The following is a 14,071-nucleotide window of genomic DNA, read 5'->3' on the forward strand; positions in this document are numbered from 1 at the left end:
GTTTCTATTTCTCTCTCCCGTCCTCTCTGAAATCAATTAAAAAAAAATACAACGGGATGCAAAATTAAAAAAAGAAAAAGAATGCTGCAAGGGGTGTAACTGTCATACTTGTGTGCGAATTTCCATAGGCGAGAGGTCTAGAAGAATTGCTGGGTCCCGGGTAGGCGAATCTGCTGCTCTTTCATATCAAATCTTCCTGCGTGTTGAGGCGGAGAGAACCACGGTGGGCTGAAAACTACACGCCCCTAGGGCCTCCCTCGCTTCTCCACCGTGGCAGAACCTTCAGTCTCACTGTCCTGTTGCGCGTCATCTCCCCACTTCCCATCACTAGGCCCTGGAACCGGGTCGAATGTGCCAATTTTGCTTGCATTCCCTGCTGCAACTGGCGCAGCAGTGACGCCGGGCGTTTCCGCTGCCGAGGGGCGGGGGCGGGGGCGGGGGCGGGCCTTCCTGGTCGCCGTGGGCGTCGCGGGGTGATGACGCGGAGCGCCGCGTGCTCCCCCACGTGTGCTGCCGCTCTCCCGGGGTTTGCGGGGCTGCGGTGGCCGCTCTTCCTCGGGGGCGTAGTTGTTGGCAGCCCCGGTTCGGGAACCTCGGAGGCTCTGAGGCTCTGAGCGCGAAGCCGGGCGCACTGGTGGCGGCCGGGGTAGAGGACCTGTGGCCATGGAGCACCTTTCGCTGGAGGTGGCGGCCGCGCCGCTGCGTTTAATCGCTACCAAGAACGAGAAGAGCCGCAGCGAGCTGGGCAGGTTCTTGGCCAAGCAGGTAAGAACCAGAGCTAGAGGGGGATGCCCGGCCGGCCGCCCTCCGCGGGGGCCCCGCGGCCCTGCCCCGCCGCGCGCTGCCTCCCGGGGAGCGAGGAGCGGCGCCTTGGCATCCTGGCCCCTTCCCCCGGGCTGGCCCGTGGCGGGGCGTCCGCGCGTCCGCCGAGATGGGAAAGAGCCTTTGTTTTTTATTTGGGGGAAGCCGTCCCTTTCTCTCCCCACTGGCTGACCCCACGCAGCGCTCTGACCCCCGTGTGGCAGGCGTGGCCTTCGGAAAGAAATGTTTTGTTTTCTGTAAAGGAGGCGGAAGCCTGGCCTTTTGCCAAGTGTTTTACTTGCGTGTCCCGGGTCCAGCCACCGCTGTTGACTCGGATGAGTGTTTTTCCTTTTCTGCCCTGTCCATTCTTTTGGGCACTGTGACAAGTATTGATTGCGCCCCTGCTGTGCCTAAGGCACAGTGTGGTTTTGTGGGGAGACAGACAAATAAATCCGTTACGGTCTCTACTCCCAAGGAACTTAACGTTTATTTTTGGAGACAGTTCATGACCAGAAAAACACCTGAAGGAAAAAAAACAAGACAGTGCTAACTGCCTGATACCGTAGTAATTACGAGGTAAACTAGAGTTTTCTGGGAAACGGGTCTTGGGTCTTCTAAAAGCCTTTGGGCTCCCTCCCACTCCCCCACCCTCCCACTCCCGCCTGAGTTTGGAATCCTTATCACGCATTATCTGTTTCATTTTAATTTCCTATTTTATGCTTCCCCAGCCCCAGTATCCGTGAGCTTCTTCAAAATACAATCTCCCTCCCTCCCCCCAGCCCCTAACTCCAGTATCTAGAACTTAGTCACAGATGCATTGTCTTTATATATCCCATTGCTAAGGAACCTGTGGCAGTATTTCGGGTCTGGAGCTCTTTGGATGTGGAGCGGCAGACAACTAATCGGAGAGGCATTTGTATTTGGGAATAACAAATGGAGCGTGTGAAGCAAAGAGGAGGGAGATGTGGAAAATATCCCAGGGGTTTCTGGCCTTGAGCCGCCAGTGAAGGAAATCACGAACACAAATGGGGGAGGCCTAGAAAGAAAATTGATTTTTGGTGTGCTGGAGTCAGGAAAGACATCATCAGTTCAGATGAGCTGAGTTTGTGACAAGCTCCTGAATTATGTATTGTTGCTGGAGGTATATTTTTTTTTATGTAAATAGGCTTTAGAATTTAGCAGAGGTTCTGAATCTAGGGACCACAGACCAGCAACAGGGGATTTATGATTCCACACCACTCACTGAGTGGATGCAAAATTGGTGTTCATGTACTGGGAGCAGGGTGGGGAAATGGTTTGTAGGAAACCGTATTAGTAATGTTATTGGGACCACTTGCCTTCCTTTTCCTTGCCTCCCATTGTCTGCAAGTTCTGTCCTGTCTCAGATATCTTTCAGGTTTGTTTCTTTCCATTTCAGAAAAGAGTTGATTGTGTTGCCATTCTGTTTTTCTCCTGTTTTTGGAAACAAAATGGTTTTTATTGGCAAGTAAGGATTTTTGAAATACAGTGGGGCCTTGACTCGGGAGTGTCCCGACTAACGAGTTTTTTGAGATACCAGCTGTCCCTGGGCCGATTTTTTGCTTTGAGTTGACAGAGTAATTTGAGTTAAGGAGCTCCTTAACGAGCTCGGTCTCGGAACAAATTAAACTCGTAAGTCAAGGCCCCACTGTACTGGTTCTCATTTGAGTTTGGTATCTGCGTTAAGAATTTTTTAGGATTGTGCTTCCTCCAGTGTTCCTTATTAAGCTGGTGACATCACCCCCTCTATCCAGTCATATTTTATAGAGAACTGAGGGTCGTCATCATTCTTTTTCCTTCACATATAGCCAAGGTCTCCTGATTTTACTTTCTCAGTGTTGAATCTATTTTTTCCTCTTCATTTCTACCACTACCATCCTACAATTCTCCAGTTTCAGTCTGGATTTTCCAACACCACCAAGCAGTTCTCAGACACCAGCCGTGTGTCTTACAATTTAATTCAAGTCTAACATTTTGTACCTGAAGATAGCTTCAGATCCCACAGGTGAAAGGCTCAGTCCTGTAAAGACTGCCCTTCTGCTCCCACTTCAGATGCTAATTGCAAGACCCACTTGTCTTTCTGACCGCCTGTGGATTGGAGGTTTCAACTATCCCCTCCTTGGGTTTGATTAATTTCCTGGAGCGATTTCTAGAATTCAGAGAAATATTTTACTTACTAGATTACCAGTTTACTATAATTGGATAATTCAGAAACTGTCAGATGGAAGAAATGCATAGGGCAAGGTATATGGGAAGGGGTTTGGAGCGTCCATGCTCTCTGAGTGTGCCACTCTGTCCATCTGTTCATCAACCCAGAAGTCCTCCAAATCATGTCCTTTTAGATACTTATGGAAGCTTCATTACATAGTCATGATTGTTTAAATCTTTGGCCATTGGTGATTGATCTGTTTCTAGCCCCTCTGTCCTCCCTGTAGTTGGCTGGTTCTATCCAGCCCCAACTTGGGCAGCTTTTAAAAATAAACCTCATTAACATAAGGGATGACACTTTTATTCCATCACAGGAAATTCCAAGGGTTTCAGGAGGTCTGTGCCTGGGATAGGGTCAAAGACCAAATAATATTTCTTACTATAATTTGTAATATCACATATCCTTACCTCCTTGATCACTATGTTCAGGAAGAGCAGAGTGTTTAGGGTGCATGAGTACGAAGTATGGCTGAAAATCAAATTAATCTCTTTTATTGCTTTTGGGGACTTTTTGGAAAAGTTACTTAATACCCTTAAGTCTCAATTTCTTGATATATTTCACATGGTAGAAACTAAAGAGTTACAGAGAGTAGTAAAAGCAGGGACTCTGGAGGCTGACTCTGTGTCATGGATTCCTGATTCTGAAGCTAGCTTTGTAACCTTAGCCCCCTTGTTGTAGCATAGTAAGAAGCTAGGAAAATTCTAGGACAGCTGTTCAACCTGTGGGTCGCGACCCCTTTGGGGGTCGAACGACCCTTTCACAAGGGTCGCCTAAGACCATTGGAAAACACATATATAATTACATATTGTTTTTGTGATTAATCACTATACTTTAATTATGTTCAATTTGTAACAATGAAATTGGGGGTCACCACAACGTGAGGAACTGTATTAAAGGGTCGCGGCATTAAGAAGGTTGAGAACCACTGTTCTAGGACAAACAGATGGGGAAACTAAGATAAACAGCAGTTTGCAGCCACCTAGTAAATCCTATCTTCCCTAAGCCAAGGATACTTTAGAGTAAATGGTTTGTACTTCTCCTCCCCAACCAGAAGGGAGATAGCTGGGCCATTAAACAAGTCTTAATAAATTTAGAATAATTGAAATTATACAGGTATATTCAGTGACCTCAATGAAATTAAATTAAGGGGGCAAACAATCAACCCAAAAGTTACTGGAAAAATCCTAAATGTTATAAATTAAATAATAAAATTAAAAGAAAAAACTGATGGTTAAAGAAGAAATCACTGGGAGAATCAGAAAATATATATATATTTTTTAAATATATCTATTGTGGATGTGCCGCAGAATTTTTTTTTTTTTAATATATTTTATTGATTTTTTACAGAGAGGAAGGGAGAGGGATAGAGAGTTAGAAACATCAATCAGCTGCCTCCTGCACACCCCCCACTGGGGATGCGCCAGCAACCAAGGTACATGCCCTTGACTGGAATCGAACCTGGGACCCTTCAGTCCGCAGGCCGACGCTCCATCCACTGAGCCAAACCGGTTAGGGCCAGAAAATGTTTTGAATTGAATGATACTTTAAACACTTTGTGGGATATAGCTAAAGTATTTAGAGGTAAATTCATAACATTAAAATTCTTATAATAGGAAATAGTGGTATTAAAATTCACCTTAAGAAATTAGAAAAAGAAGAGTACATTAAACTCAAAATAAGTTGAAGGAAGAGAATAATAAAGAGTGGAAATTAATGAAAAAGAAAATGGATAAATAATAGAGCACTTCAGTGAAACCAAATGTTGATTCTTTGAAAAGACTGATCAAGAATAAAAGGGGAAAATTCAAACTACTTGGAATGAAAGAAGGCCACCATTATAGATCCTAAAAAGAATAAGAAGGTAAGTGACTAATATGAACAATTGTTTTTGCTGATTAATCAGACTAGTTAGTTAGAAAGGAGCATTTTAAAGACAAAGACAAGATAGGAGTAGAACAAAAACAAGCTAAGAATAGAACAAAATTTCCTCAGGTTGATACAGAGCATCTATAGAAACCTGACTAGCATCATATTTAATACATGAATAACCCAATTTAAAAGTGGGTAAAAGAGCCCTGGCTGGTTTTGCTCTGTGGTTAGAGCATTAGCCCAGGCACTGGCCTGGTTGGGGCACGGGCGGGAGGCAACCAATCAATGTGTCTTTCTCACATTTGATGTTTTTCTCTCTTTATCTCCCCCTCCTCCCCTCCCTTCTACTCTCTAAAAATCAGTAGGAAAAATATCCTTTGGTAAGGATCGATCCCCCCCCCCCCCAAAAAAAAAAATAAAGTGGGTAAAAGAAATGAAAAAACACATCACAAAAGAAGATAAATGAATGACCATAAACACTTGAAAAAATTATGAGCCTCTTTGGTCGTCAGGGGAATGCAAATAAAACCACCAGATACCACTAGATCGCTAACATTAAGACTGACAATACTGTGTGTTGGTGGGTTATGTAGCAACTAGAGCTCTCAAACATTGCTAGTGGAGTGTAAACTGGTACAACTGATTTAGAAAAGTTTCTTTTAAACATCGAAAAATTTTTTTTAAAATTAAAATTAAAATTTACTATCTGTTGAAGCATTCAGTTGCCATATAACTCAGCAGTCTTACCTTTAGTTAATGAAAAAGATTAAGAGTGATGAATATTCATGTCCATAAATCTCTTGTACATGAGTGTTCATAGTAGTTTTATTGGTGGTAGCTGGAAACAGTGAAAATATCCATCAAACATGTAAATGAAAAAACAAGTTGTAATATATTTATACAGTGAAAAACTAGACAGTAGTGAAATGGAATAAACTATTGAAGCATACAACTACATGGCTATTACCAAAAGCATCAATACTGAGCAAAAGAAGCTAGACAGGAAAGAGTACATACCATATGATTCGTTTATATAAAGGTCTAGAATAGGCAAATCTGTAATCTATGGCCATAAAATCAAGTCATTGGTTGTCTAGGGTGAGGGGGTTGACTGCAAAGGAACTTGAGGGAACTTTGGATATGATATTTTAATTGAGAAGGAGGTTACACAGTGTATACATATTCAAAACTCATCCAAATATAAATGGCTGCATTTTATTGTATGTAAGTTATGTTATAAAAGCCAATAAAGTTGATTTTTAAAAAGTTAAACATCTGTTTCTAGATGTCTAACACAGTTTTCTAGATTTCCTTTTGAAGAAAAAGTTGATTAAATAATGTCCTCTGGAGGTTTTTCCTAGCTCACAAGTGTCCGTGTGAATAACATGTCTAATTTCCTCAGGTTGATGCAAAGCATCTGTAACCGTCTAACCACTGAGCAACCAGCCAAGGCCCTTTTACCCACTTTTAAACCTATGATGCTAGCTAGGTTTCTGTAGATGCTCTGTATTAACCTGAGGAAATTAGACATGTTATGTTTGTTTATTTTGTAGATATAGATTTTTTTTTCTTCACAGAATAACCACTTACTATATTACTGTTGTTTTTATATTTTAAAAATATACTTTTGGGGGCTTATTTATAGGGACATTCGGCAGTTGAAAATGTGAGGTCATGCCTCTGTATACCATGGCCAAATCTGTTAAATTTCCTTGCCTCCATTTTTATGAGGTCCTTTGGGTGGCCCCCTATAAACAGCAGAACTAATATTGATAGAACTTGTTTTAAGATAATATTCTTTCCCCATCAGTGCTTTGTTCAAAATTAGGTGTTTTTATGAAGGGAATGCCCAATAATTTGGGAGACTTTGTAAGAGTTCTGGGGTAAGGGAACTTCTTTTCAGAGTAATAACTTTGGAAAAAATTGTTAGGTTTTTGCATATGGCTGCACTCTTTTTTAAAAAATATATATTATTGAATTTTTACAGAGAGGAAGGGAGAGGGATAGAGAGTTAGAAACATCGATGAGAGAGAAACATCGATCAGCTGCCTCCTGCACACCCCTCACTGGGGATGTGCCCACAACCAAGGTACATACATGCCCTTGACTGGAATTGAACCCGGGACCCTTCAGTCTGCAGGTTGATGCTCTATCCACTGAGCCAAACCAGTTGGGGCTCAAGCTGCACTCTTATAGATAACTGTTTAATTTGTAACTCCTTAAGATAAATTTATAGTATTGGGCTTGCTAGGTCAGAGGGTATGTCGCTTTGTCTGACAGCAAGGGTTGTACAGTCCTGCATACACTCTAGCAACATCAAACCTTTTATACACTACAGTTTCCCCTATTATGCTTAATGGACATTCGGAGCCCAGGGACCAGAATTTTGTTGTGTATTTCATCTTGCATATCAAAGTGTGATTGTCTATTTTGGATTTGTTTTGTTTGTTTATTAGAGGCTGGAGCCTTTATAGGGATAGCTTTATTTATATTCAGGAATTGATTTTTTTAACATTTAAAAAATACATTTTTATTGATTTCAGAGAGGAAGGGAGAGGGGGAGAGAGATAGAAATATCAATGATGAGAGAGAATCATTGATCAGCTGCCTCCTGCACACCCCATCCTGGGGACCAAGCCTGCAACCAGACCCTTCGGTCCGCAGGCTGACACACTATCCACTGAGCCAAACCGGCTAGGGCTAAGAATTGATTTCTTAATCTCTACCCTTTCCTCAAGAGAGTTGGCGGTTTTGTGTACTAACTGCAGTTTTTAAAATTTTTTTGTTTTCATTTAATTCCTATATTTTCCTTCAAGAGCAGAGGAGCCCTGGGAGAGTGTTTTGACCCTGAAACACAGATTATTTTTCAGAGAAGCTGTATAGTATTTTACATGGATTTGCTATTAGTCCTTTTACCTGAAACCCCAGGGACCTATTGGTAACAGCCTTTACATTAATCAACTCTAATCCTATATTGCTAAAAACCCCTGCTGTGTTTTGTTGTTTTTTAAATTTTATTTTAGACAGAGAAATATTGGTGTGAGAGAGAAACTTTGATTGGTTGCCTCCCACACATGCCTGACCGGGGATCGAACCCACCACCTTTTGTTGTCCAGGATGAGGCTCCAACCAACTGAGCCACACTGGTCAGGGTGTTTTATAAGGTAACCTGACCTTTGAAGTCTGGAAATTGGTTATTTTAATTCCAAGCTAGAACTCTTGGCTCCTCTACAGTAGTGCAAACAAATCATATATATATATGTATATATATATAAATATATATATATGTGTGTGTGTGTGTGTGTGTATATATATATATATATATATATGTATCTCCCTAATATGCAAGTAGACCGAACAGTGGAACAACTGAACAACCGGTTGCTGTGATGTGGGGGGGGGGGGGCATGCGCGGAACATGGTGGGGGCATCGGCCGGCCTTGGTGGGATGGTAGAGCAGGTGGGCGGGGTGCCACACCAAGGCAGGGCGCAGGTCACTGTCATCAGGGCAAGCCTCTGGTGGTTACTGAAAATTCTTTGCTCCCGCGTGCTGCGGTCCCATCCAGCGCTCACACCCACTGTCAGTGCCGGCCCTAATCGCTCTGCGCCTTCAGTAGGTAGGTGTGAGCAGGGCCAGCGCCAGCTGCTGCAGAGAGGGGACTGGTGGCCGCGGCAGGAGGGGCCAGGTAGGGGCGCAGAAGATGGGCTGAGACCCGCCCCTGTGCCCACTGCAACCTCGAGGCCCACATTCCTTTCAAGGTGCATGAATTTGTGCACTGGGCCCCTAGTATTGTATATATAGATCTTTTGTGTGGCTTTTCTCTTAGGTGTGGACACCTCAAGATCGCCAGTGTATCCTGAATACCTTAGCACAGTTACTTCTGGATAAGGACTATACTATTCTGATCGGTCGGCAATTTCGCCCTATCCTTTTGGATTTGCTGGAAAGGAATGCTGAAGCCATTAAAGCTGGAGGCCAAGTCAACCATGATCTACACGAACGACTCTGTGTCTCAATGAGCAAGCTCATCGGTAGCCATCCTGATGTCCTCCCGTAAGTAACAGTATTATTTTTCACGTTTCTTCTTGCAGTGGTAGAACCTGCTCTCTCCTGGGAAGTAAGGAGAGTCTGAGCTGAGAATGGAAGAGGAAAAATACAGGAAAGAAAGAGATAAGTGGTACTGTTTTGTAAAAATAATCACAGAGACTCTTTTTATCCAGCTCAGTTCAGTAACCATTTATTAGGTTTCTCTTAAATCTTGGCCATCAAGACAGAAAAATGGCCAAGATATGTCCCCTAACCCCAAGGATTATATCATCTGGCAATACATGCATATAAGGCATATTTAAATGAGTTTTAGCTGAGGCTCTTAAAGCATCCACTTCAAATGGATGAGATTTGTGGCTTGCTAGAGGAGCTGAGGGCGTTGATTAGAAGAGGTCTAGTATCCATTTTAGCTTTCTATAAATCTGTCCAAATCAGTATGGTAAGAAGTTGTGTTAGAGCTGTATTCTAATGTATTTCTCTTTTAACCTGCTCCATTTCCAATCTGGGCTAGTTCACCATTCATTCGACAACATGGTAATTCCCCCACTCCCATGGGTTACCATATTAATACTGAATTTATTGCATAACGTAATACAGCCCAGAATTTCTGGGGTTAAACAAGCCTCTTGTCTCAGCTTCTGAAGTATCTGGGGTTATAGGCATATGCCACACACATGGCTTTCTCTCTCTCTCTCTCTTTTTTTTAAAAAATATATTTTATTGATTTTTTACAGAGAGGAAGGGAGAGGGATAGAGAGATAGAAACATCAATGAGAGAGAGAGAGAAACATCGATCAGCTGCCTCCTGCACACCCCCTACTAGGGATGTTGCCCGCAACCAAGGTACATGCCCTTGACTGGAATCGAACCTGGGACCTTTCAGTCCACAGGCCAACGCTCTATCCACTGAGCCAAACCAGTTAGGGCAACGAGTGCATTTTCAGTAGTAAACACTTGCAAAAGAAGTACCTTTGGTGTTTGTATTCTCTTCGTCAGATATCTCATGCCATGATATTGGTTCCTGAACTTGAACAGGTATAATCTTAGGACTAGGGAGCTTTAGCATCTGTCTGTTCTCAGACCCTAGTGAGTTCTTGTTATGTTCTGTTATCCTGTCTCAAAGTGGAGATGTATACATCAATTTCCTCAACAACAATGAAAATTCTCTTTCTGAAGGTTTGCCCTGAGGTATTTCAAGGACACTTCTCCAGTCTTTCAAAGACTCTTCCTAGAGAGTTCAGATGCTAATCCAGTCCGCTATGGGCGCAGGCGGATGAAGCTCCGGGACCTAATGGAAGCAGCCTACAAGTTTTTACAGCAAGAGCAGTCTGTGTTCCGGGAGCTCTGGGACTGGAGTGTGTGTGTTCCTCTCCTCAGAAGCCACGACACCTTGGTCCGCTGGTGCGTAGCTATTGGGTTTTTCCTGTGCTTCTAGTATGGGGATGTTGGGGAGAGTATATCATTGTGTGCATAAGGAGGGAAAAGAAACCATTTAATATGTTATCTTTGTGCTGGTGACTTTTGAGTTCTTACTCTCTTTCCTTACTCATGTGTCACACTAGAGGAAAATGAAATGATTTGAGTGGAGTTTCACCTTTTTCATGTTCTGTCAAGTGAATTCATTATTCCTGATTTGTATTTTCTACTCTTAAATGTGTTACTTTAATTCTTTAAGATTTCCTTTTCCAGTATTCAGTTGGCTAGCAAATTTTTTTTATTCTTTAGAATCACCTGCAGGTCCTGAGTTTATATACTTTGATTTTCTCCAGGTACACAGCCCATTGTCTTGCTGTGGTAACTTGCATGAATGAAGAGCACAAGCTATCATTCCTTAAGAAGATTTTTAATAGTGAGGAACTGATTCATTTCAGGTTGAGGTAAGCAGGAACATTTCTGAAGACCTTGATGTGGTTTCCTCTGGATTAAGGTTATTGATGAGATCCTCATTTCACTCAGGTTACTAGAAGAGGCCCAGCTGCAGGACTTGGAGAAGGCCTTGGTTTTGGCCAATCCAGAAGCTTCCCTGTGGCGTAAGGAGAAGGAACTGCAATACTTACAGGGACATCTTGTTTCAGCTGACCTCTCCTCCAGGGTGACTGCTGTCTGTGGTGTGGTGCTGCCTGGGCAGCCACCAACCCCTGGAGAGCAGGTATGTTGGCATCAGTAGGGTGTGTGCCCCCTTCCTCTCCTAAATGCCAATAACACAGGCCAAATTGAGTTTGCCAAGTTACTATTCCATTTACAGAGATAAAGAGACATTTACTCAGGCCCTCCTCTCTGATTTTCCCGTTGTCCCTCTTCAGTGGTAAATTAGATACTATAACAATGCTTGTGTGGTGCTCTTAACTTTAGCAAAGCTTTTCTATATATCCTCTCATTTATTTACTATGACAGCTGTGTGAAGTTGAGTGGCACATGTTATAATGCTATATTTATGTAAAACAAAGACAGACTGAATTGCCCAGAGACTCTTGGGTTGCACATTGGCTGACTCGGGGCTAGCCCCAGCCACCTCTTTCTGTCAGAATTTTCGCTTTGTCTGTTGTCGGGGAGGCTGGTATCTGCAGAGAACTTCCCCCTGCCCATATGAAATGACCTTTCTAAGAATGTGGCTCTAGAGCACACTTGGGAAAGACTTAACAGTTTCTAATCTGGTTCCATAATCTGGAACCACTGGGAACCGGTCTGTTTTCTGTCCTCACCCCCCACCCCCACCCCCACCCCCACCCCCCCTGCAGTCTTTTTTTTTTTTGCTTGTTAATCTTCACTCGAGGATATTTTTCCATTGATTTTTAAAGAGAGTGGAAGGGAGAGGGAGAGACAGAGAGAAACATTGATGTGAGAGAGACACATCAATTGGTTGCCTCCTGCATGCACCCCGACCAGGGCCAGGGAACCTGCAACCATGGTATGTGCCCTTAACCCAGTGGTTCTCAACCTTCCTAATGCCGCAACCCTTTAATACAGTTCCTCCTGTTGTGGTGACCCCCAACCATAAAATTATTTTTTTTTTTTTTTTTTTTTTAATATATTTTATTGATTCCCTACAGAGAGGAAGGGAGAGAGACAGAGAGCCAGAAACATCGATGAGAGAGAGACATCGATCAGCTGCCTCCTGCACATCTCCCACTGGGGATGTGCCCGCAACCCAGGCACATGCCCCTGACCGGAATCGAACCCGGGACCCCTCAGTCCGCAGGCCGACGCTCCATCCACTGAGCCAAACCGGCCCCGGCCATAAAATTATTTTCATTGCTACTTCATAACTGTAATTTTGCTACTGTTATGAATGGTAATGTAAATATCTGATATGCAGGATGTATTTTCATTGTTACAAATTGAACATAATTAAAGCATAGTGATTAATCACAAAAACAATATGTAATTATATATGTGTTTTCCGATGGTCTTAGGCGACCCTTGTGAAAGGGTTGTTCGACCCCCAAAGGGGTCGTGACCCATGGGTTGAGAACCGCTGCCTTAACCAGAATTGAACCTGGGACCCTTCAGTCCGGAGGCCGATACTCTATCCACCGAACCAAACCAGCTAGGCACCCTGCAGCAGTCTTTTATCAGTTGTTACTTGGGTCACACCTACCCAATTTTCTTCTTGGAACAAGTCCTGGGTTGTTCCTTGAACCATAGGTTTGTCACTTGGTAGTGCAATTAAAAAACAAAAATGTAGTAGTACAGTATACATGTAAAAAAGCACACCTGTTAAATGTACATCTCAGTGATTATTCATGAACTGGATATATCTGTGTAACCAGCACTAAGATATCAGCACTTCCAAGACCCCTGTGTTTCCCTCTAGTCGCTAAAACCCACCCCCTCTTAACCACTCTCTTTACATAGATAATGTTTGGAGCATTAGAATTTTAATATAGGAAGGATTCTGGTTCAGATGGGCTTGATGTTGGGTAGCAGGGCACTGGGGTCAGAGTGCAGAATCGTGCTATGGCCCAGCCCACCTGCTAAATTGCTGTAATAGATAGCCCTTCAGGAAGTTGCAAATAACTTTCAGCCCTGAATCTTATTTTATCCTCACATATCTTTAAGGGACTAGCCATGTTAGAGAATTATTATTTCTTAAAAGATAATAATCATTCCACTTTTCCAAGAGATCATTTTTCCTCTATTATGTTAGGTGCATTATTATTTTAAAAAAAATTTTTTTTTTAAATACATTTTATTGATTTTTTACAGAGAGGAAGGGAGAGAGATAGAGAGTTAGAAACATCGATGAGAGAGAAACATCGATCAGCTGCCTCCTGCACATCTCCTACTGGGGATATGCCCGCAACCCAGGTACATGCCCTTGACCGGAATCGAACCTGGGACCTTTCAGTCCGCAGGCCGACGCTCTATCCACTGAGCCAAACCGGTTTCGGCTTTTTTTAAAATTTTAATTGTGGTAACATACACATAATATTTACCATCTTCAACTTTTTTTAGTGTACACGTCAGTGGTATTAAGTATATTCACATTGTTGTGCAGACTTCCTAACATTTCTTCTTGCAAAGCTGAAACTCTGTACTCATTAAACATTGGGCACATTATCTTACTATTTTTAACTTTTTGTTATGGAAAACGTTAAACACATTCTAAAGTAGAAACAATGGTGTAATGAACCCCCATTTACCTACCCATCACTCTTCTTCAATAATTATAAATTTGTGATCAATTATGTTTCATTGTTATTTCTGCACACTTTACCCATACCACATTATTTTGAAAGCAACTCTCAGATGCTACATCATTTCATATCTAAATATTTTAGTGTATATGTAAAAGAAAACCGCTTAAATCAACTGGCTGCCTCCCACTCGTACCCTGACCAGGGATCGAACCCACCACTTTTTGGTGTATGGAACAATGCGCCAACCAATTGAGCCATACTAGCCAGGGCTTGTATGCATTCTCTATCTTAGATATGAAACCCTGGGATGTGGCAAGAGGAAGGAAAAGAAAAATAATCTAGTTGTGGTTTGTCCCCATCCCTTGTGTGTCAGCTTTTTTGGCTTCTGAAATTTTGGGAAACTTCTTAAATTTGGTAGTGAATTTTTTACTTTCTTCCCCAAAGGCAGGAGTTGAGGAAGAAAGGAAAGAAAAAAAAGTCAGATCT

General features: G+C 42.6%; 1 protein-coding gene across 8 annotated transcripts in view; it reads left to right on the top strand.

Annotated features, from left to right (window-relative positions):
• Positions 1-487: 487 nt before the first annotated feature.
• MDN1 (midasin AAA ATPase 1) overlaps positions 488-14,071 on the top strand; it is a 152,763-nt gene continuing 139,179 nt past the window's right edge. For 5 of the 8 annotated variants that reach the window (XM_036317711.1, XM_036317714.1, XM_036317713.1 and 2 more), the window contains exons 1-5: positions 493-765; positions 8,725-8,951; positions 10,122-10,346; positions 10,715-10,822; positions 10,902-11,094. In XM_036317711.1, the coding sequence (XP_036173604.1) occupies positions 664-765; positions 8,725-8,951; positions 10,122-10,346; positions 10,715-10,822; positions 10,902-11,094 (855 nt within the window). In that variant the 5' untranslated portion in view covers positions 493-663. Of the gene's footprint in view, positions 766-4,589; positions 4,890-8,724; positions 8,952-10,121; positions 10,347-10,714; positions 10,823-10,901; positions 11,095-14,071 lie in introns of those variants that run through there. The other 3 variants (XM_036317718.1, XM_036317719.1, XM_036317716.1) reach the window with 2 other exon arrangements.

The sequence above is a fragment of the Myotis myotis genome, unplaced genomic scaffold, assembly GCF_014108235.1.
Source record: "Myotis myotis isolate mMyoMyo1 unplaced genomic scaffold, mMyoMyo1.p scaffold_m19_p_7, whole genome shotgun sequence".
Lineage (NCBI taxonomy): Eukaryota > Metazoa > Chordata > Mammalia > Chiroptera > Vespertilionidae > Myotis > Myotis myotis.